The 24,504-nt window shown below is 43.6% G+C and overlaps 1 protein-coding gene across 11 annotated transcripts in view; it reads left to right on the top strand.

Annotated features, from left to right (window-relative positions):
• Lmbr1 (limb development membrane protein 1) overlaps window positions 1–24,504 on the top strand; it is a 125,892-nt gene that overhangs the window by 25,742 nt on the left and 75,646 nt on the right. For 8 of the 11 annotated variants that reach the window (XR_011366974.1, XM_069997181.1, XM_069997178.1 and 5 more), the window contains exons 4-5: window positions 7,466–7,605; window positions 24,379–24,482. Coding sequence is in view for 10 of the 11 variants with exons in the window: in XM_069997181.1 (XP_069853282.1) it covers window positions 7,466–7,605; window positions 24,379–24,482 (244 nt within the window). In the remaining variant the exon portion in view is untranslated. Of the gene's footprint in view, window positions 1–7,465; window positions 7,606–24,378; window positions 24,483–24,504 lie in introns of those variants that run through there. The other 3 variants (XM_069997176.1, XM_069997179.1, XM_069997182.1) reach the window with 2 other exon arrangements.

Below are 24,504 nucleotides of genomic sequence, written 5' to 3'. Positions count from 1 at the left end.
GGCTTTTTGGTGGTTCATTGGAGATAAGAGTCTCATGGACTTTCCTTCCTGGGCCGGCTTTGAGCCACAGTCCTCAGATCTCAGCCTCCTGCGTAGCTAGGATTACAGGCGGGAGCCACAGGTGCCCGGCTAATTTTGTGTATCTTACTGTACAGAAGGCAAGTAAGTGCTTGAAGAAAGGGGGCATGTTGCAGAGAAACAACTCCTCCAGGGACTCGCACTGCCAACCCAGGACAGTCTGAACACTGGAGCGAGTCATTTGCACAATGGACCCAACCCACTTAGTACAGCCGGAGAGTCCATCACTGCTTTCCGAACCCGGCAAAGGTAGACGTAGTTGTGTAGTTCATGGTTCTACAGTGCCTCGGACAGTCTTGGCACATACTAATAGATATCAGTAAGCAACAAAATTGGAATTTTGGCAAGAATAAGATACCATCCTAGTTAAAATTTACCTCCCCACAAAATACTAATGAAAGGGAAGGGCAGCATTAGCGTGAGACTGGCGGATGCCACCCTGAGTAGTGACAGAAAGCAGGGTCGTAGAGGGCAGACAGCAGCCCCTGGTCGCCTTGCTGTGGTAGAGAGGAGCATAGGGCAGCGATTCTGTGATCATCTGCCTGGTGGACCCGTCAGAATGCCAGTGTCCAGAGTCCACTTCCTTCCCCTTTTAACTTACACCTGAGGTTTGATGGCATCTGTCACGTGCTCTGTTTCAGACCCAGTGCCTCAGAGTTGCCTTTGGCTCCTTAGCTCCATGCCAGGGGCCCTGTGGTTTCCATTTTCAGGATTGGATGGCTTTGTAGTGTCTGCACTTCAGTCTTCTTACCTTGCCTTACTTTCCTTAGCACTTACTGTTTTTAGAATATTATACAATCACACATTTAATATTTTATTGTGCCAGGCACTGTGACTCACCACTGTCATCCTAGTTACTCAGGAGGCTGAGACCTAAGGATAGCGGTTCAAAGCCAGCCCAGGCAGGAAAGTACATGAGATTCTTATCTCCAGTAAAACACCAGAAAACCAGAAGTGGTGCTGTGGCTCAAATGGTAGAGTGCTATCCTCTAGTAAAAAGAGCTCAGGGACAGTGTCTAGGCCAAGTCTCATGACTGACAAAATTTTTTATTTTTTATTGTGTATTGTCTGAGTCTTACTGCTCTCTAAACCCTATGAAGGCAAACATGATTGTTTTGTTCATTGTTCTAAAGTGCCTAAGACAGTACGGCACAAAGCCAAACACTCCAGAAATGTCACCCGGTGACTGAGCAGTACCAGCTGCTCAGACTCACGGGTTGTGTTAACGGAAGGCCTATGCGTGACTACGATGCCCCTGGACTTGTATTCGTGGTACAGTTTACCAGTGAGGAGCCACTGGTTGAGAGTGAGGGACCGGCTGGGCCCTGGTGGTTCATGCCTGCCATCCTAGCTACTCAGAGGGCTGAGATCGGAAGATCACGGTTCAAAGCCAGCCCAGGCAGGAAAGTCCGTGAGACTCTGATTGCCAATAAACCACTAGAAAGCCAGAAGTAGAGCTGTGGCTCAAGTGATAGAGCACTAACTTTGAGCTGAGTTCAAGCCTAGGACCAGCCAAGAATAAATAAATAGAGTGAGGGACTACCACATACCCTCAGGGGGACCCGTGGAGCACCCTGTGGTACTGTCAGGGCTCCCCAAGAAGAACCGAAGAATAACAGCAGGGACATCCATAGCTGCCGGTAGTACTCTTACCAGAGACTCACGCGATGCAGCGCTGATGTGAACTGGGTAACCTACTCACGCAGCATATATTTACTGACAGCTACTTGAAGACTTAGGGTGGAAAGCTGAAACACCAGCTGTCTACAGATAAGTAGAGCATGAGAATGAGCAATTACCAAGGAGAGAATGTTGCGTAAGTTCCAGAATGAATTTCAAGAAAGAAATGGTGCTTTAAATCTGAACTATCATACAAGGTAAGGTTCAGATTTCAACTAATAAGTATCTGATGGATATGGCCAGAAGGAAAATCTTTTAACTACTAAGGTGAGGAGCAGAAGTCCACTTTCAGTAAGTTTAAAGGCTGGGCACTAAGCGAAGCCTGCAATTCTAGCTACTCGGGAGATTGAGATTTGAAGATAGCAGCTCAAACCTAGTCCAGGCAGAAAACTCAGTGAGATTCTTATCCCCAATTAAAAAAGCCAGAAGTGGAGCTTTGGCCCAAGTGGTAGAGCACAGTCCTGAGCAAAAAAGCTCAAGGACAGTGTTGTAGGCCCTGGTCAGGTCAAGCCGCAGTGCCAGCACAAAAGCAAAAGAAGTTGATGTGCAAGTATAGATATGGTGGGCAAGGCTTCCTTCAGAAGCTTTTTGAAAAGGTGAACACACACAAGGGCGTTATTCTGTGAGAGGAGGTGACATGGAAGGTGAAGGACTGTCACTAAGGAAGCAGGACCCTTGAAGACAGAAGGGGGAGGGGCAGAGCATGCAGCTGGGGAAAATGGTTTCCATTGGTCAGGTGGTAAGTTTGGACACGAATTTACTATTCTTTCCCTGTGTTGAAGGAAAAGACTGAGTGGAGCTTTGGTAGAAAGCTTGGCCAGAGCTGTGTGTGGAGGTCAAGAGCCTGAGAGCAGATCTGGTTTTGGCTCTTGTTTGTGAATGCGAAGTGTATGAAAGCTTTTTGGAGTGTAAAAGAATTAAATTGTCATCATCACCTTGCACAGTCACCTTTACAGATAATGGCATTTTTGCACTAGTTATATTGAGTCTCTGATGTGAGCTGCTATCGCTTTATGGAGGTGAAGTGAGGCTTTGCCTCTTCTTACTGCTGCCACAGCCACAAAAGACACAGTACTCCGGAGGCCAGTGTTTCTCCACTGCCCCATTTGGACATTTCTGAAACTGTCCTTCAAGTCTGAAAGGGTGCTTTTGCATAAGCAACATTTCTATGTAGGTTTTTCAACGCAAGCCTTCTTTTAAGGATCCTCTGAGAACATTAATACATTACGTCATTTATTTTTTTTGGGGGGGGGCGTCTTTTGTGGGAACTGAACTCAGTGCCTGGGCGCTGTCCCTGAGCTTTTTCTGCTCAGGGCTAGTGCTCTACCACTTTGAGCCACGGCACCACTTGTAGTTTTCTGGTGGTTAATTGTAGAGAAGAGTCTCATGGACTTTGCTGCCTGGGCTGGCTTTGAACCACAATCCTCAGATCTCAGCCTCCTGAATAGCTAGGATTACAGGTGTGAGCCACCAGGGCCCAGTCCCTTACATTTTTTTTTTTTTTTTTTTTGTGTGTGTGTCTGGTCATGGGGCCTGAACTCTGGGCCTGGGCGCTGTCCCTCAGCTCTTCAGCTCAAGGCTAGCGCTCTACCACTGGAGCCACAGTGCCACTTCTGGCTTTTTTCTTTTTGCTTATGTGGTGCTGAGGAATCGAACCCAGGGCCTCAGGCATGCAAGGCAAGCGCTCTACCACTGAGCCACCTTCCAGCCCCCCTCCCTTACATTTTTGAATAGCTCTACTGTATCTTCTTAAGGGCCAAAGGAATGATTTCCCCATTCTTTTGTTGATTTTTAAGACCAAAAGCTAAAGTGTAGCGTATTCTAAGAGGGATACACACTCAAGACTTTCCAGTTCACTTTATGTACTATGTAACTTTTAACACTCTGTGTTTGCCCCATAAGCTGATTCCTTTTGTCAGAACATTGGTTTCAGTGTTTGATTTGTAGACTGTGTGGGCCAGATGTGGTCCAAGTATTGTGGGAGCCAAGAGGAGGGAGGAGCCAGAAAGGGGGGGGGGTTGGAGGGATGTGTGGGGGCACATGACGTTTGAAGTTGGCCTGGAAATTCTTGGAGAGTACCTGCCTAGGGAGAGAGTAGCTCTGCAGGGAGCCGTGGGGCTGCGGAGTCTGTGCAGGGCAGGGCAGGGCAGTCCAGGCGAGTGCAGTGAGTCTGTGCAGGGCAGGGCAGGGCAGGCGAGTGCAGTGAGTCTGTGCAGGGCAGGGCAGGGCAGGCGAGTGCAGTCTGTGCAGGGCAGGGCAGTCCAGGCGAGTGCAGTGAGTCTGTGCAGGGCAGGGCAGTCCAGGCGAGTGCAGTGAGTCTGTGCAGGGCAGGGCAGTCCAGGCGAGTGCAGTGAGTCTGTGCAGGGCAGGGCAGTCCAGGCGAGTGCAGTGAGTCTGTGCAGGGCAGGGCAGTCCAGGCGAGTGCAGTCTAGGTGTGCTGGGACAGCTGGACAGGGCCTGCTGAGGGGTGCGCCGCTGGCATCCACCCGGAGGTGGGGACACACGTGGCTCCCAAGCAGAGCCATTTCTCAACGCTATTTCCAGGTTTGGTTTGAATTATGTGGTTGGTATGCTTTGTGGTTCAGGTGTAAAAAACCACCTGCTCATTGAAGCACAGCCTCCTGGGCGCTCTGGGTGAAGTAGAAACACGCTTCTCCTTGTTGCCACAAGGTGGCACTGGCCTCAAGTTTAGTATACTACACGTACATGGGGGCAGTTAATACGCCCCTCCGCTTTTCTACTTACACTTGCATTCATCCGTATATTTGTCTAATATCAACTTCAGTCACGTGGTTATTAGATTTCTGCCTGCATTAATGAAGTCTCCTTTTCCTTTACCATTTCTGTCTTTTTAAAATACTTTTTCCAAGTGGGGCACCAGTGGCTCATATCTGTCATCCTAGCTACTCAGAGGGCTGAAATCTGAGGATCTCAAGCTCACAACCAGCCCAGGGAAAAAAACCCCATAAGATTCTTTTTTTGTTTGGGTTTTTTTTTAACTGTATTTTTTTTTGTCTTTACTTTTTTGGTACTGGGGATCGAACCCAGGACGTTGCACTTGCTAGGCAAGCGCTTTGCCACTGAGCTACATCCCAGCCCAACCCCATAAGATTCTTATCTGCAATTAGCTACCAGAAAAGCTGCAAGTAAAGCTGTGGGTTAAGTTGCTAGCCTTGAGCAGAAAAGGTCAGGGGCAGCAGCACCAGGCCCTGAGTTTGAACTCAGGACCAGGAAACAACAACAACCACCACCTCCCCCTACCCAGCTTTTCAAATTCGTTACAAAAATTTTAAGCATTCCCGTAGTGTGCAGCTGCGGAAGTGCAGGTCTTCATAGCTTCTCTCTTACGGGAATCTTGTGCATTGTTGTTGTTGTTTTTTTGGTCATGGGAATTGAACTCGGCCTGGGCGCTGTCCCTGAGCTCTTCTGCTCAAGGTGAGTGTTCTACCACTTTGAGCCACAGCACCACTTTCAGTTTTTGAGTGGTTAATTGGAGATAAGAGTTTACAGACTTTCCTGCCTGGACCGGTTTTGAACTGGGATCCTCAGATCTCATCCTCCTGAGCAGTTAGGATGACAGATGTGAGTACCCACTGCCACCGGTCTTATTTGGGATGTTTTAGTAACTCTTCCTGATTGTATAGATGCGTTTTTAGGTGGTGTCAGGACAGAGGAGGAAAAGCACACACTATATTAATTACCTTTGTTTTTCTTCAGTTTGCTTTGTTGACTTACATATTTTATTTATTTATTTATTTATTTGGGTCCAGTCTTGGGGCCTGACCTCTGGGCCTGGGCGCTGTTCCTCAGCTCCGGCTTTTTTTTTTTTTTTTTGCTTATGTGGTGCTGAGGAATCGAACCCAGGGCCTCATGCATGCAAGGCAAGCGCTCTACCACTGAGCCACCTTCCCAGCCCCAGACTTACATATTTTAATTTTAAGATTTTGTGGTACTGAGGTTTGAGCTCAGGGCCTTGTGATGATAAGATAGATGCTCTACTACTTGACCCATACTCTAGCCCAGTTATCTAATTTTAAAATGACAAAATAGTATTGAAAATATTGTCGATTGTACAGTATTATTTACTAGTTGTCCAGTATTTGCTGATGTAAGTTACTTAACTTTTACTCGTTTTAAGACATAGTGCCAGTTGCTACTGCCCATGATTGTCATTGTAGCTATTCAGGAAGCTGAGATCTGGGGATTGTAGTTTGAAACCTTTCCTGCCTGGGCAGGAAAGTCTGTGAGACTCTTATCTCCAGTTAGCCACCAAAAAGCTGGCAGTGAAGCTGTGGTTCTAGTGGTAGAGTGCTAGCCTTGAGCAAAAAAAAAAAAAAAAAAATGCTCAGAGACAGTGCCCACACTCTGAGTTCAAGTCCCAGGATTTGTAGCACATGCACACCCACACCCACACCCACACCCATACTCATCATTAGGTCAGTGACTTTCCCTGAAGTAACCTATTTGGTTTACATTATTACATTTTTTGGTCTCAGGCTAGGACTAGAACTCAGTTTCTGATGCTTGCTTTCACTCTGGCTGGTGCTCTACAATTGGAGCTGTGCATCCAAACCTATCTTAACATTTTTCTAAATAACAGTTTATCAAACAGGTAGTAGCAAGCAGCATTGTTTATTTTTGAGTGTGGTAGGATCATTTCTTATTTTCTTGTTCTTGATCTGTAGTTCTTTTAAAATAAATACGTATTAGCTGGATGCTTGGGGCTTACACCTGTATTCCTAGCTACTCAGGAGGCTGAGTTCTGGGGATCACGGTTTGAAGCCAGCCCGGGCAGGAAAGTTAGTGAGACTTACCTCCAAATAAACTACTTAGAAAAGGCCAGAAGTAGCACTGTGGCTCAAGTAGTAGAGTGCTAGCGGTGAGCACATAGAGCTCAGGGACAGAGCCCAGAACCTGAATTCAAGCCCCAGGACTGGCAAAAAAAAAAAAAAAAAAAAAAAGGTATCTCTGTAGGGATATCTGTATCTTTAGTAGGGATCAGTGTGCAAGTTACGGTAAGTAGCATTTCCCTATCATGAAGTAACCATTTTAAATTAATTCGTTTTTCATGCTATGTTCACAGGTCTTTCTTCATGTGAAACAGTTGTTGCATTGCTGTTAGCATATGTTGTCAAAGTTGTTAATTAAATACAATTGTGAAATAAATACTTATATCTAAAAGAGGAACGAACTACTGCTGTGAAGGGTGTGAGGAAGTACTGCTTTCAGACTCTGGTTTGTAGGCGTACTTGTTAGACTCGTGTTTTTGTTGAGGGAGTAGGTGGGGTCTTCATCTAACTTTCAGAATCAAATGTATATAATAGGTGTCCCAATGGCACATAATGAATTAATTTGTTATATAATAGGTTTTTTTGTAAAAAAGAGTTTGCCAGGGTGGGCTCACGCCTGTCATCCTAGCTACTCAGGAGGCTGAGATCTGGGGATCATGGTTCAAAGCCAGCCTGGGCAGGAAAGTCCGTGAGACTCTTATCTTCAAGTACTTTCAGTTTAGCTGAAAGTGGAACTGTGACCCAATGGTAAAGCACTAGACTTGGGCAAAACAAATGCTCATGGACAGTGTGCAGGTCCTAACTTCAAGTCTCAAGCCTAGCATATAAATTGAAGTGCTTGTTACATTCATTGCTATTTTGCTTCCGTGTTGGTTGCTTTTCCAGATCACCTTTGACGATGGCTCTCTCTCTTCCAGATTGTTCCTGAGCACCTTCACCCTGGCCGTTTCAGCTGGGACTGTTTTGCTGTTGCCCTTCTCAATTGTCAGCAATGAGATCCTGCTTTCTTTTCCTCAAAGCTACTACATTCAGTGGCTTAATGGCTCCCTGATTCATGGTTAGTACATACTGCTTACTATAGTCATAACTAATGGCTTTTAATTTTTTACTATAGTGTAATCTTAGATTTTTCTCTCCTAAGTTACCTTCCTGTTTTGAAACTTCTTTTCTTTTAAATATTGAAGTCCTTCCTTACTAAAGTCAGAAACCTGGATTTTACTTAGCATTCCTGTTCTTAGTTGTGAAAGGTTTTTCTCTTGATAATCAAGAGGCAGTCTTTAAATTTACTATGATTTTGATGATACAATTTCATGTGAGTATTTAGGAAGGGCACTTTTGTTTCTCTGATTACCAGATGATTTCATAGTTTTTATTTTGTTTTCTGTTTATTTTTTTAGTCATTTCAAAACACATAACAGGATAGGGAAGTACAAATTTTAATTCCAAGTACAAATTTTAATGTGATCTAAATAAATAATGATTGGCTTAATATAGATAACAAAGCATGTTTTGTTGAAGAAAAGTAGATCTGTGTTCCAGTGCCAGCTCAGCCATTCTCTATCAGACTTTAGGCAAGGCACTGTTATTATTGGACTTCAGGTTTTTATTCTTTAAATTAGAATTTAAATAAAATAAATAATGAAAATAAAATTTAAATTTAAATAAAACCTACCTCATAGGCTGGTTGTATGGAATCCCCAACAGAAAATACTCATCTCTTAATAGGCACTTAATGTTTAAGAAGCTGTTTACACTGTGAGGTAAATTTTTTCTTTCTGAAGAATTGTACTTTAAAAGATGTATTAATTTAGTGTGTGTACACTGAACTTTTCTACAGCATGTTGGTATAATTGTTTTATAGTTATCTGGTAAATTGATTATAGTTGTTGGAGATTTTGATATCTATTTTGATCTTCCTGCTCAGACTTTTCCCATTTGTAAATTTTTTGTTACTAGTTACTGTGTATTTGACTAGTGTCATTAGTCATTGGTACTGTAGTGTCAATACTTATTTTATTAAAGCTATATAACTTGATAGTTAAGTAGTATGCTAGATACATTATTTTTGAATTCCAAAAGTAGGTGACCCTAGAAATCAGAGCACCTTGTTTTCAATTGTTTTTTAATGGACCAAATAATTTCCCCCATTTTATTTTTTTGGTAAGTTTTGGGGCTTGAACTCAGGGCCTGGGTGCTGTCCCTGAGCTTTTTTGCTCAAGGCTAGCACTCTCCCACTTTGAGCCATGGCACCACTTCCAGTTTTTTGGTGGTTTATTGCAGACAGGAGTCCCATGGACTTTCTTCCTGGGCTGGCTTTGAACAGTGATCCTCAGATCTCTGCCTCCTGAGTATAGAATTACAGGCATGAGCCACTGTGCCCAGCTTCCCCATTTTAATGAAGAGACATTTGACAATTAGTGAAGATTGTCTTTTGGTGAAACAATACCTTGAAGAAGAGTAGTCAGTGGCAACTATTTGCTATGCATTTGATTTCCTTCATGTTATATTTTGAGTTTGCTTTTCAGTTAATGGAAAAATGTCCTTCTTTAAGAACACTTAGCTAACTTACCATTTTACCACAGGAAAATGTATCACAAGCAGGTTGTTTCTATTAAATTTGTAATACAGGTTATTGAGTTGTATTTTCCAAGCTGACCGAAAGAAGCAGAATAACTTCCTTGTGATTGATATCATGCTTAATTTCTAGGGTTACTATGAAAAGCTTTGCTGCTTTAGATGGATAAGACTTCTATTTTAGGTGCTATTTTTGTTATTATTTTTTCCAGCAGTGATGGTACCAGTTGTGTCATTCCTCAAGCCACTTTTGTATTATTTACTCTTGGGGGAGGGTTTTGCTCTGCGTCCAGGCCAGCCTGGCTGCCACCCTCTGTACCTGTGTGTGCGTTCTCATGCTGCTGGGGACGGCAGGTACGCACATTGGATCTGGTCTTTGCTGTTTCCTCTGCAGCTGGGACAGCCACTGGATTAGATGGAGTCAAGAACTTTATTGCCTGATCCTCCACCCAAGTAGCCAAGATTACAGACATGAGCACCGGTCTGTTGTGTTCTAATAGAAAAGAATGGTGAAAGTTACAAGATGAGTAGTTCTGTGTGTAAGACAAGAGAAAGTTTCATGTCTCTGGTGGTTTGAGAAGTATACGCTTTTTGTAGGTGATGCTGCCTCCTTGCTGCCTTCCTTGGTTACTGTGACTGCGGGCCTCATGGTGAAGCATGTTTTCTCATTGTAATTTTGCTTTTTAATAATTTTTAGTGAGATTGGATGTCTTAATTGTTAAAACATACAAAAATCTAGAACATACATAGTTTCATGTCCTTTGTTCCCTTGTTTTTTTCTTTTTGGTGGTACTAGGCTTTGAACTCATGGTCTCATACTTGCTAGTTGGGTGCTTTACTATTTGAGCCATACTTTCAGATGGAGTCTTATGAACTTTTATACCAGGGCTGGCTTGGAGCCTTAATCCTCTGATCTCCTCCTCTGATAAATAGGAGCCAGCACTCTGTTCTGTGAGAGAGAGAGAAAAAGAGAGAGAGAGAGAGAGAGTGTATGTATGTGTGTGTGTGATATTGGATTGTGTGATCTCTTGATCTGTGAAAAAATTTTTTTAACCAAAAATATAGATGTTTTTGTAGTTCTTATTTTTATTTTTAATCTTATTTGCTCTTTTGATTTCCAGAATATTTATATTTTGATAGTAGTTCTTCTTTTTCTATCTTTGGTTTCTCAGATTGTTTCACTTTCTTTTTTTTTTTGGTCCGGTCATGGGGCCTGAACTCTGGGCCTGGGCGCTGTCCCTCAGCTCTTCAGCTCAAGGCTAGCGCTCTACCACTTGAGCCACAGCGCCACTTCCGGCTTTTTTCTGTTTGCTTATGTGGTGCTGAGGAATCAAACCCAGGGCCTCAGGTATGCAAGGCAAGCGCTCTACCACTGAGCCACCTTCCCAGCCCCTGTTTCACTTTCTTAAAATGTGACAGACATTTGGTTTTTCTTCCCAATACTTTTGTTTACACTTATTTAATTCATCTGGGGTTTTACAGGTAACCATCTTTTTTCTCCCCCCCTTTCCAAAGTTAGATCATTGTCCCAATGTTGACAATTAAACATTCTTATTCATTATTTTTTAATGCTGTATTACTAACTTGGTAATTGTTCCATTGGAGTCTGTTTCTGGGTTGAAGTGCATAGATTTTGGCGTCAAATAGTCCTGAGATTGAATTTTAGCTCTTGTGTTTACTAATAGCAATCTTGAACATTGCTCAGACTTTTTAAGTGTCAATCTTTTATTTGCGAAGTGGACATAACAAGGTCTAGTTGATAGAGTTTATTATTTTTTATTTTACTTATATATTTTTTTACTTTGAAATTTCATTTAAAAAATTTTTATTCTTGGGCTGGGAAGGTGGCTCAGTGGTAGAGTGCTTGCCTTGCATGCATGAGGCCCTTGGTTCGATTCTTCAGCACCACATAAGCAGAAAAAGCCGGAAGTGGCACTGTGGCTCACGTGGTAGAGGGCTAACCTTGAGCTGAAGAGCTGAGGGACAGTGCCCAGGCCCAGAGTTCAGGCCCACAACCGGAAAACAAAACAAAACAAAACAAAAAAGTTTTTATTCTTTTGTGCTGGTCCTGGGGCTTGAATTCATTCAGGGCCTGGGTGCTGTCCCTGAGCTTTTTGGCTCAAGGCTAGCACTCTACTACTTGAGCCACAGCTATACTTACAACTTTCTTTTTGTGATTAATTGGAGATAAGAATTTCATGGATTTTCCTGCCTGAGCTGGCTTCACACAGAGTAGCTAAGATTACAGGCCTGAGTGACTGGTGCCCACCTTTTTTTTTTTGGTTGGTCGTGGGGCTTGAACTCTGGGCCTGGGCGCTGTCCCTCGGTTCTTCAGCTCAAAGCTAGCACTGTACTTCTTGACCACAGTGCCACTTCCAACCTATTTTATCTTTTTTCTTTGTTTTATTATCTTTAAGTAGTTACAAAGGAGTTGCCATTTAACAAAGAAGTTCATGAATACAGTATGTCTTGATCAGTTTCACCCAGCCCTTCCCTACCACCCCTCCCTCATTCTTAATTTTGTAGAATGTACATTTGATTCTTGACTACATTTCCCCCTCTTCTTTGCTTCATCCGTTTACCCTTTCCCCTGGATAAAATACACTTCTTATGTAATTTTTACTGCACAGAATATAGGTACCTACCCACAGTCATCCGATCTATCTAGGCCACCTTCCCTCCTCTGCTGGGTACCTCGCTGGTGGGCATCGTCTGGGACACAGGCCTTCACCACGCTGCCCTCAAACACAGATGCCCATGTACCTCGATTCTGAATTTCCTTGTCTCCAGCTTTCTATCTTTCTTCCAAAGCTCTGATGGTCCATTCAGACCCCAGCTGCAGCCCGTCCATTGGGATGTACTTACGCATTTGGGTCTTCCTCATTCTGAGTAGTCAAGTTTGGCACCCATTATTCTGTCTACTTAAGAGCGTTTTCCTTCAGGGAGGCCGCAGAGCGGGGTGGTGGTGCTGTGCTGTCCTCCTCTGGGTGAGGCCTGTGTCTAGCACAGAGCATCTGCAAACCAGCCCCCAGTCCTTTGTTCCTCTGTCCGCTAATGTTAGAGAATTCCTTGTGAGGTGAACAGAGGCAGACAGGGGGAGAGGAGTCATGGCTCCCAGGAGTAGGAACCGTGGGCGTGGGGCTGCTTTCCCACAAACTCACTGTGCCACCAGCACCTGCTCACTTCATCCGACTGTGAGTGCTGCTGTCTGCCCAACTTCATGGACGTAGGGAGTCATAAAGCACTCAGTTTATGGGCGGCCAGGGTGCATGGTAACGTGGCAGGCCATTGGTAAGCATTCAGTCTCTACTCACATCTGCCAGACCAAAAGGAAAGTTATCTGAAGAGGATGGCAGGGCAGGCACCATGCCCACATCCTAAGGGGCACCTGCCAGAGACTCCAATCAGCATCCTTGCCCAACACTGACGCTTTCACACCTTGTGGGATCTGGCTGGATCTAGGGACCCATGGCAGAGCAGCCTGCGAAGCCGCGCACTGCTGCAGGGGTTTCCTGTGTGGGTGCCACTCAAACTAGCAGCTTGTCAGACAAGTCAGCCGGCAGAATGGAGGAATACACGCAAGGGAGAAATGTGCCAACTCCACAGTCCAAAGAGGCTCACCAGATGTTGTGCTTCTCTTTTGGTGAACAGGGGACAAGCAACAACTTACCCTTGACCACAAAAGGGGTGTGTGGTCATGCCCCGCCACACTAGGACAGTAGAAATTACACTGAGCTAGAAAGCTCCTGAACTGTAGGATTTATTCCCCATCCACGGTCACAGAAACGTCTTGAAGGGCAGAGTGGTTGCGACCCAATGCTCACTGTGTTCAGTCAGCATGATGCCGGCGATGTGATGGGCCGTGTAGGGGCAGCTTAGGAATTTCCTAAGATCCCCGCATGCTGACTCTCTTACGCCATGATGCTGCAGGTTGATGTTCTCCTGATGTGGGCTGTCACGGGGGAAAGGTGACTGTCAGGTCAGTGGCTGCACCCCCATATCACGGGTGTGCTAGCCTACCCACACGTTGGAGCCACGTCTCCCACAGCAGCTGCAGTCGCAGTTACAGCGTAAGTTTATGCACTGTCATCTCCAAGACCTGTCGTCTGCTCAGGCTGAATTAAACGAAGATGTGGGAGGAATCACAACCCTTACATATTTTAGATACTTTTACTTTTTTTGGTTGTGGAGCTTGAACGCAGTGTCTGGGCCCTGTCCCTGAACCCTTTTGGCCAAAGCTAGTGTTGTACCACTTGAGCCACAACTCTACTTCTTGTTTTCTGCTGGTCAGTTGGAGATAAGGGTCTTACAGCTTTCTTGCCTGGGCTGGCTTTGAACCGTGATCCTCAGATCTCAGCGTCCAGAGTAGCTAGAATTACAGGTGTGAGCCATCAGCGCCTTCTTTTTTAAGTTGATTTATTGAAGTACAGTTTATATGTTTACCTTATACCCATCTTTTTAAACTGTACTATTCAGTACCAAGCCTTCTTATGGAGGCAGTAACGTAAGAAGTCCTTCTAGGAATCAATGTTGCTTCTGTTTGCTATTTTCCTTGGTAGATGAAATTCTTGTGGCTTCCACTTGACCTTTTCTACTTTTGTAGCCCTTCCTTACAGGTCAGGGAACCAATTGGGAGATCCTGCCAGTGGTGAGTACAGGACTCTGGTTATGTATACCCGAGTTAGAAAATTACCATAGAATGGGCCCCCGTGACTCTGGACTGAGCGAATACGCCATTTACAACTGACTTCCTAAGTCTTTGCTTTGCCCAGAAGCTGCATGCTGCTTTGGGTCTCCTGGGACCAGCGTCACAACAGAGCCAGTCCGACGTTCCCTGAGAGGTCTGTGCGCAGGCTCATCATCCGCCGGCATGTGTCAGTCAGTCATTTACAAATCTCAATGACTTTGTGGGGCTCTTGGAGGACTCAGGAAATTTCTCAAATTCCATTCATATCTGATGGAGCTTCTTTTTTACATACCTACATACTGAAAATGTCCAATAAATATTTATTGGTTAAAGATTAGAAGTATTATTCTTATCGTTAGGAATACTTTGGTAAAGTGAATGCGAAAAGAATATGATGACTTACAGAATTGCCAGTATGAGTGTTTGTTTAGCGTGTAAGTCACGGACTCTAGGATACTACATATTAATACTTTTGTGTGTATATTTACTTTGGCTTAAACAGTGTTTCCGTCGTGGGCATACAGGTCTGAGATGCTATGCGAATCATGCTACTTCTCTGTGCCACAGCTTAGTAACTTGAGTTCTAAAACTCTATAGCATGTGACAAGTATGTCTGTCCAGAAGAAGGAAGCAATTAACGCATGGTGTGGAGTCATGTGGCGTGCGGGAGTGGACAGAACCGCGGGTGCCGTCTGGCCTGTGAGCAGGACTAGCCGTGGTCTTACATCACCCATCAGCTCCGTCCGTGAGACCTTTGCTGTCCTTTAGGTGGGCCGGGGATCCCAGCAGTTGTAGCTGAATGGAGGATTGAACAAAAGAGGCAGAGGTGACAAGGCAGCAGCGAAAACCTGTATTATTGCAATTACAATAGGAAAAACTGTCTGTACTTGTTAAAAATAAAGAGAAGAACATAACCTCCTTCAGTTCCTTGAACCGGCCAGTGGCTGCTCCCTGCTTCCCTGGAGAGGGGTAATGTTCTGGCACTAGACAGATGTTCACTTTAAGATGGTTACTTTTTTTTTTCTTGTTCTGGCTTGGGGCTTGAACTCAGGACCTTGTGTTCTTTTTCACTTGCTTGCTCAATGCTAATTTTGAACCTTGGTCCTTAGATCTCAACCTCCTGAGTAGCTAGGATTACAGGCATGAGCCAGGGGGCTAAGACCGGTACTTTTATATAAGAAGCTTAAAGTTTAAGTGAAAAAGACCAATGACATTTTGGGAGATAGAAGAATGTGAGGTTCTTCAGGTGTCTTGGGGGACTTCCCTCCAGTGTCTGCCTCACTTCCACTCGCGGAGGGCGAGGCACAGAGGCCTTGGGAGCTTGGGACGTAGTCTGTTAACCACAGTGGGGCTGTGCCCTTGTGGCTCATGCGTGTGGATCGCCCAATCAGGAGGCAGATCTGAGGACTTTGGTGGGGGGTCGGCCCAGACAGAAAAACTGAAGAGACTCCCATCTCCAAAGTAACCAGCAAAAACCAGGGCTAGACGTAAGTCTCAAATGGCAGAGCGATAACTGATCAAGGGTGAGGCCCTGAGTTCAAGCCTCTACATCAGCAAAACCCCACAGTGGAAGTCTGTGCACCTGAGTTGATGTAACAGTTTTCTGGTGAAAACCTCGCGCCTGGGGGCGGCCGGCCACTGTGCTGCGTGGACTGCAGAGTGGAGCAGGGGCTAGGGGCAGCTTCAGCATCTTGATGGAAGAGCTGAGATGCAGTGAGAAGCATCATTTTCCTGAAATTTCCAGAAGGAAGCTGATCCACAGACATGTCAACTGCCAAGAGTTCAGATACTTAAAATTCTGAAAGCACATCAGCAAACCACCTTTCACTGCTTGGGACACGAAAGAACATTTCTGAGGAAGGTAAGGAAGAGGAGGAGGAGCAAGAAAATAATGTAGTAGGCCATGGGGAAGTGAGTAGTGAGGGTGGTGGTGGCGATGTTAGTGTGGATGGAGAGACAGTAGCAGAGAACCCGAAAAATCTAGCTAGGTTTGCCTCCCTGCTGCCTCCTTCTCCGCCCTCCCTCCCTTCCTTTCTTCCTTCCTCCCCCTCCCCTCTCTCTTTTTTCTGTTGGTCCTGAGGCTTGGATTTCTGGTGGTTAATTGGTGATAAAGAGTATCATGAACTTTCCTGTGGGGGCTGGTTTGAACTGTGATCCTCAGATCTCAGCCTTCTGCGTAGCTAGCACGAGCCACAGGTGCCCAGCCTTAATTACTCTGTAAACAAGATTTTACCTCTGCCAGTCCAATGGTACAGCCATGTTCTATACGGACATCTCTGCTTCCTCTGGCTTTCACATCATGCATCTCCAAATTACTTCAAGAAGGAGGAGCTGAATTTTGCCTGTATCTGCCAAGTACATCCAGACCTGGTGTCTCCAGGGCCAGCCTCTTCTTCAATGGAAAGAAGCAGTTTTAGCAACTCATTGAATGCTTCCATTTCTACATAAAGAATACAATAAGAAGCATCAGAGGATGCTCATATTCTAGGAATCGCCAACATACCGTCATTTCTACAGTGAAATCTACTATGCTGAAATCCAGCAGCAGAGCGGAAGCTACGCAGACTTTCACTGTCCTCTTCTCCAGGAGTCCAGATTCTGCAGTCCAAGACGAATGTCCATCTTCTTATCACTAAAGAAAAAGGAAAAAGCCGGGTGCTGGTGGCTCACACCATCATCCTAGTTACTCAGGAGGCTCTGAGATCTGAGGATCACGGTTCAAAGCCAGCCCAGGCAGTAAAAGTCCATGAACCTCTTATCTCCAGTAAGCCACCAGAAAAGTAGAAGTGGTGCTGTGGGCTCAAGTGGTAGAGTGCTCATCTTGAGCTGAAGAGCTCAGGGACAGTGCCCAGGCCCTGAGTTCAAGCCCCAGGACTGACCAAAAAAAAAAAAAAAAAAAGGAGTGTTTGTCAGGTGGACATGATACTGTTGTGATGCATTGATTTTGTGCCCCTGGACCCATTTCCGTTTCTTCCCCAAGAAGGGGGTTGTTACAGGAAGGAGCAGCGGGTGAAGAAGTTGCTGCTGTCTGATGTGTCTTTGTCCTCAGGTCATGTGTCCCTGAAAAGTTAAATGTAAGGGAAATTTTAAGAAACCACAGCTTTCTGGGACTGAACATGATCTAGAAGATTGAGAAATTCACAAATGGAAACATTTACTTCCCACTGGCTTTGCCAGCCAGAAGTTCTTTCATTATAATTTTATCTCTAAATTATTACACCTGGTCAATTCCTTCAGATTTGCCTATTTGACCCTTCTTAAGGTAAAAAACAACTGACCAACCAAGCCATTGCTTGTGAAAACTGGTAATGAAAACCTGAATGCTAGGTAGGGGCACAGAAATGGAGGGACAGGGCAAATAAATGCACCAGTGGTGCTCACTAGACACTGTATTCAAGTGTGGGGGGTAGGAGGGAAAAACCGTGAGAAAGCAAGGACAAGGATGACGTTTGTCCAAAAAGACATGTTCTCTTTACCTGACTGACGTACTGAATCCCTCTGTACACCACCTGTATAGTAACCAAAACCCCAAACAGCCCAACCCTGGAGTACTTCCTGCTGTGTCTCAGTTTTGGATAGTACAGATTTTGTATAAATGTCTTTTTTTCCCCAGCAAAACTTAAAAAAAAACTTATAAATATCATACTTTAATTCCACTTAGAAAGACATTAATTTTTTTGACATTAATTTTTTTAGAACTCATAAAGGGTAACTTTTTATTAAGTTAAAATATACATTTAAAATCATGCTGTTTAAAGAAACGTTAACTTCTAAAAAAAGTTAACTACAATGAATCTGACTAGTCCTTGCAAGTACTGTGCTTGAATCATCATCAGGAAAATTAAATCCCAGACAATGTCACAACACAATTTTAAGTTAGAAACAATAAAACTTGGGAATGTACCTTTCCTTGTGAATGATTGCTCCACTTCCGGCTTTCTGGTGGTTGATTGGAGATCGGAGTCTCAGACTTTCCTGCCCAGGCTGGCTTTGACTTACCACCTTCAGATCTCAGCCTCCTGAGTAGCTAGGATTACAGGCGTGAGCCCCGTGCGCCCGATTTAACATAGTCGTCCAGGAAGTTAATGACTATAGCTAAACGTGGATAAATTTTCTAATTGAAATTCATTAGGTTTTTATTTACATGAGGAAAAACACTATACTCCTTATGGAGCTCTGTTGTATTTTAAGATACTGTGTGGCTCCAGCAGGTGGAGCTAGAACTTAATGAACTCTACGGCGGAGGGCAATTCAGCCTTGTTCGGTTTTGAACTGAGTATCCTGCATTATTAAATAACTTTAAATTTCAAACCTCTTGTGATGGGCACTGAGTAACTTTCAAACTACATTTCTGAATGTTTAGAGTTCTATTGCTATATAGAAGCTTGTAATTTTGGCTTTATGAAACAGAGCTAGGACTCTATAAATTAAATAATACAAAATATGCATACCAATAGCTATGTGCATCTGATCCTTATAAAATAATGTTTATCAAAATGAACTTCAGGAAATGGAAACAAGAGGTTCTTTTTCTTTGTTGCTATTTTTTGTTTTCTTTTCCTTTTGTGTTGTTCCTTTATCTGTCCTTAGGAAAGTAATGGGGGGGGGCACAGAAATGGTGGGACAAAGAGTGAACAAATGCACCAGTGATCCTCACTAGACACTATGTTGGAAATGAACTGTATAACTTGTGGGTAGGGACAGAAGGGAGAAAATGGAAGAGACACAGGGAAGGGAATATTGTTCTAAATGTAATTACTTTGACTTGCATAACTGTAATCCCTCTGTACATTACCTTTATAATAACAAAAAATAAAATATGCATACTGGAACTCAATGACTTAAATTTAAGAATAGTGTGTCAAAATTATAGATTATTGTTCAAAGATATATGTACATACCATGTATATTAGTAAAGAAGACTATAACTTGTCTTCTACTTAGAATATGCAGAAAAAATATATTTCTTCTATATTTGTATTGTTAATACGTTTATATATTTATTTTGTGTGTGTGTGTGTGTGTGGGTTGTCCTGGGGTTTGAACTCAGGGTAGCAAGTACTCTACCAGTTGAGCCATGTCCCAAGCCATTTTTTGCTTTTGTAGTTATTTTTCAGATAGTGTGAGAGTGTGTGTGTGTGTGTGTGTGTGTGTGTGTGTGTGCACGCACTAATACTGGGGCTTGAACTCAGGGCCTTGAATTCTTGCTAGGCTTTTTCTGCTATAGTTGGTGCTCACTTTTTGAGTCACACTTCTACTTCTGTCTTTTGGCTACTTAACTAGAGATAGGAGTCCTCCTAATAAGTCTGCCTAGGCTGGCTTCCAGTTGGTGATTCTCAGATCTCAGTCTCCTGAGTGGCTAGGATTATAGGTGTGAGCCATTAGCACTGGCCCACTAGCTGCAGTTTTGATCTAGAGTGTCCCCCAAAGGCCTGTGTATCAAACGAAAGCTGGTCCTTAGCTTGATCCTATTGGGAAGTGGTGGGGACTCCAGAGGTGGGGCCTGGCAAGAGGTCTTGACACTGGGGTGTTCTGTGAAGGGCAGCGAGACCTGGCCAGGCCCTTCCTCCTTTCTCATGCCCAGCTCATGAGGCCAGCAGCACCTGCTTCGTGGGCTCAACTAGAAACATGGAGAAGTAGACAAGACACATAAACCTTCACCAAATGGCTCAAAATCAGTAATGAAGAGAAAAGCTTACAAGTATACAGTATTTTTTTTTTTTTTTCTGTGTGGGGCCTGAACTCTGGGCCTGGGCGCTGTCCTCAGCTCTTCAGCTCAAGGCTAGCGCTCTACCACTTGAGCCACAGCGCCACTTAGCATGCAGTATTTTAATGTCAATTTATAGCTGTTAATACCTTCATTACAATAGAAAAAAGTTTCAAATCAGTTTCTACTGATTATACCTTAAGAAATTGTATTTTTATATTACTAATAATAAATAATCAATATTTTGCGTAGTAGGAAAAGGAGAGTAAATGAATCCCAAAGTAAGAAGAAAGGAAAAAAAAGATGAGAAGATAAATTAATAAAGTAGAATGCAAAATCAATGAGAAGATCAATACAATTGATAAATGATGCTAGACAGATAAGTGAAAAAATACAGATCATGTAGGCTTTCTGAGAGTTGATGAGAGAGGTGATAACCTAGAGATTCGTCAGTTATTGGAAAGTAAAGACATACTTTGAGCATCTTATGCCAACTTAGAGAAATGGACAAATAGTTTGAAAGGCAAAACCTATTAATGCCTTCTTAAATCTTGTGAGAATGCTACAAATAGTCTTAAAAACAAACTGCAGCAAGAGGACCTCACTGTCAGTTCAGCCAGATAATTAAGGAGAAGCAATACCAGGTACATAGAGACTTTCCTAGAAAATTGAAGATGTAGGAATACTTGTCAGTTCATTAAGACAAACATTATCCTGTTACCAAAACCAGGCAGAGATATTACATGAAAACTACAGACCAGTGTCAGGCCTGAGCACCAAGGTATACACTGTAAAGAAAAATTCAACAAATCAAATATGTCAAAGGAGAATACATTGTGACTTTTGAAAAGCCAATCAATGTCGTTTGCTATATTCACATGCTGAACATGCAGAGAAAGCATATGACAAAATTCAACATCCATTTTGGATAAAAATCTTGCAGCAAATGAAGCTTTTTAGTGGAATGTTACATTGTTGCCCCATGCCTAGGTTTTATACTTTAGAAATAAAAGAAATAAGCTCACTGTCTGGTCCATGATTCTCCTGCCTGCTTCTGCTCAGACTCCTGTATTACAATAGCAGAGAATCAGGAAGAACTGGCAGCATGGTAAGGGGCCATCCGAGCGCCGTGGCTCAGGCCTGTAATCCTAGCTGCTCAGGAGGCTGAGATCTGAGGATGGCAATTCTGAGCCAGCCTGGGCAGGAAAGTCTGTGAGGCTCTTCGCTCCAGGGATCCACTCAAAAGCCAGTAGTAGATCTATGGCTCAAATGGTAGTGCTAGTCTTGAGCCAAAAAGCTCGACGCACGCCCAGGCTCTGAGTTTAAGCCTAAAGACCAGCATACACACAGTCCCCCCAAATTAACTCCCCCCAAAACAACAAACCTACTCTCGAGATTTCCTGTGGGAAATATTAACCCTTTCACAAAGGCAGTCTGCCCTCTCCCGCCCCATGCAGTCAGATTCCTGCGAGACGCCTCGCTTCTTCAGGGTGCCCCACGCCACTTTGCCACCCGCAGGTGCAGGGCCCTAGCTGTCGGCACCCCTCGTCCACGGCCACGCTCAGACTCAGACTATCCACACCGTTCCGCTTACCGCTTCGCGTAATGATGTTAGTTAGCGCAAGTGTTAAAGTTTTGCAGAAAATGTAGTGATTGTCTTCATTATTGCACTGACAATTGAGAACTTTAAGACTCCCTTTAGTCTGGAGCTTTTCCTTAGAGGCGTTGCTTTTTGACAGGTAGGTATCCGTGTAGCACAGAATCTTATGTACTGGATGCTCACCCAATTTTATGGATTCCTCATCACTAAACTCCACAGTGGGAAGTCAGAAACGATCGAGAGGAATGTATGATACTTGCTTTGGAGACGTCTGTAAACAATATGAGTGAAGAGTTTAGGAAATGCATCTTAGAGAGTGTGGCAGTACCTTTTCTGTGCTGGGTCGGCGTGTTGCTGAGCTTGCAGGCTGTCTCTGGAAGCCCTTCTTGTGAGGGCATTTAGCACAGCACCTTCTAGGTTGGTAATTAAGCAGTAGGTCTTACATTCTGGGGAAGGACAGAGACATTTCACTGGACTAAAACTATCTTGTGTAAATTGAGTATAACCCTTGACGTAATGACTTTTATCTTTTATATCACAAATGCTTTAAAACCGGCACTTCTTATTTTTCTTTTTGTTCCGTGCCTGTGGCTTGAGCTGAGGGTCTGGGCACTGTCACTTCGCATTTTTGCTGACATTTATAGTTCTATCACTGGACTGCCTCTGCTTCTGGCTTTTTTAGTCTGGCTTCGAACTATGATCCTCAGACCTCTGCCTCATGAGTTGCTAGGATTACAGGTCTGAGTTACCAGTGCCTGACTCATTTCTATATTTTCTTTTTTTGGTCCAAGTCTGGGACTTGAACTCAGTACCTGATGGTTTTGCTGATTGGTAGTGCTCCACCTAGAGAAAGAAATACGAAATCATAGTTCTCCTTATGAAGGGTTAACCCGGAAGTAACTTACTTGGAAACTCTCCAGAATGTGATGCAGTAAGGCAGTCCACATAGCAGCTGTTTTTGACCTGCTTGGGGAGTGCAGCTTCAACCAGACCTGTTCATTCTTTCTCAAAAGTTGTGTCTGTGGCACTTTTGCCCATAGCCTATTGGAGTTTGGGGAGACTGTGAGGGCTAGTGACCAAAACCAGGAGCTGATAGACCTGGCAGAAAGGGAGATGAAAGGAAAAGCCACAAGAAAGCCCGGGGACTTGAAATGGTAGCACTTTGGTAGCAGAGCTAATGGCGTGGCACGCTGGTTGCCTTTAGTGACGTTAACTGATGAAGTAGAATATCATCAAATGCTTATTTTGTGATAGGCATTGGATGGTGGTTATATGTGTATTATTTTATTTGGCATCAAGCAACAGCTAGAGACATGTCACCGAGCCTCATTTCGCAGAAGTTCCTGTGACATATGGTTGTCCCAGGGAAGTGCCTACAGGACCTGCACAGTGAACTAATCACCTCTGACAACCCTATAACTAATGGGATTGAAATAGTCAGCCGTCATTTTGTTTTGTTTTTAGACAGGTTCCTACTGTGTTGTCTAGCCTGTTTTTAAGCTTGTGATCTCAAGAGATTTTCTTGGTGCAGCCTCCTCAAAAGCTGGGCCTGCTGGTATGTACCACTGTGCCTGCTGCTAGCTTTGTTTTTCTCTTTAAGGTAAGGAAGTATGAAAGTAGTTGAGGACAATTGTTACTTTAACAAGGCCAGATTAGGTTTCCACTAAACAATGTTAGGACATTGCTTTCTTTTCTTTTCTTTTTTCTTCTTTTCCTTTCTTTTTCTGTCAGTCATGGGGCTTGAACTCTGGGCCAGAGCACTATCCCTCAGCTCTTCAGCTCAAGGATAGCTCTCTACCACTTGAGCCACAGCACCACTTCTGATTTTCTGGTGGTTTATTGGAGATAAGAGTTTCATAGATTTTCCTGCCTGGGCTGGCTTTGAACCACGATCCTCTGATCTCAGCCTCCTGAGTAGCTAGGATGACAGGCGTGAGCCACCAGCGCCCGGCTAGGACATTTTTTTTTCAAAAGTTTTGTAAAACATTTTATTTCTTGCAAAGGTAAATATATATTGTAAATTCTTTAAAACTATCCATAGTTAAAAAAAAAGGACTCTAAACTGGTTTTATTAATTGCCTTTTCCGCTAAAAGGAGCAAGTCTCCTAACATAAGTTGTGCAAGTGCTAAATTTGTTTGTTTAGTTAGCTCTGCACAATTCCAAAAAGGTGGGAGCAGGTGTAGAGCATGTGTATTGATTTGTTGAGGGGGCGCTCCCATGCGCTGCTCATGGGTGCTGCCCACAGCTGATGTCAGTGCTGTGAACAGAAGTGTGGTGTCCTTTATTACTGTGTCTCTGGTGCTCTGTAAATGAAGGTGGAGAGAGAACAAATTGGAATTACACGTCCAGTGAACTTACATTTAACTTTTATCTCTGACTCTCAACTGATATGCTTCTTTAAAGATTATAGCCATCTTTCTGAAATACAGTTTTAAATATAAATGTTCTACCTGTAAAAATACAAGTTTACCTAAATAGTTTGTCAGTGACATGCCTGAAACCTTTTTTAAAGCTGTTCTTTTAGCTGTCCGTTTACGGTAGCACTACAAAGGAGCACAGAATGACCCCAGAGGGAAATGGCGGTGTGAATTTGCTTGCCTCTTTTCCTTTTTTTTCCCCATTTGGAGTTGTTTGTTAAGATTTCTGTGAGTATTGGTTTTAAATCCCAAGTGCAGAGTCGGCTCAGCCACATCCGTGATCTGTGGCCTTTCAAGAGCCAGCCTCTGCCCTGTGCCAGCTGCCCAGGGGCTGCGGAGATGAGTCAGGGATTCAGGGAAGGTCTGCAGGCCACTTAGGGAGGGCTTGGCCTAGACTCATGTAAACACTAGTTATTCATTGAGCTTTTAAATGAGGCTTAAATTAAATGAGATTATGCATATATGGAATGTTTGACAGAGTGTCTGGAATTTAATAAGAACTCAATAAATGTTAGTGCTTCTCATTTAAATATTCATATAAATCTGAAAAGCTGTGCCTTTGGATTTTTGCATAAGTCATATATTACATAGTTCATTTATGTTAGGGCATGAAGAAAAGGTAAATAGTTTCTGTATTGGCTTTTCCCAATAGTACAAATTGCAAAATTAAAATCATTTAAAACAAACATATAATTACTGTCTAATTTCTCAGTTTAGGCTACTTGTCATTTCAGGTGTATGTTTGTTTTTTATTATTAGAAAGCGTGGATCTTGTTTGACATCCCAATTCAGAGAACTTTGACAAGACCTGTAATATTTGCCCCCGCTTTTCTTCTCTTCATAGGCCTGTGGAATCTTGCTTCGCTCTTTTCCAACCTTTGTTTATTTGTGTTGATGCCCTTTGCTTTTTTCTTTCTGGAATCAGAAGGTTTTGCTGGCCTGAAGAAGGTAAGTAAATTGGGTTTGGAAT

This window comes from Dipodomys merriami, unplaced genomic scaffold (assembly GCF_024711535.1).
Source record: "Dipodomys merriami isolate MVZ:Mamm:240054 unplaced genomic scaffold, mDipMer1.0.p SCAF_5, whole genome shotgun sequence".
Taxonomy (NCBI): Eukaryota; Metazoa; Chordata; class Mammalia; order Rodentia; family Heteromyidae; genus Dipodomys; species Dipodomys merriami.
The sequence above is the reverse complement of the archived record's forward strand: the minus strand, read 5'-3'. Positions and strand labels throughout refer to the sequence as shown.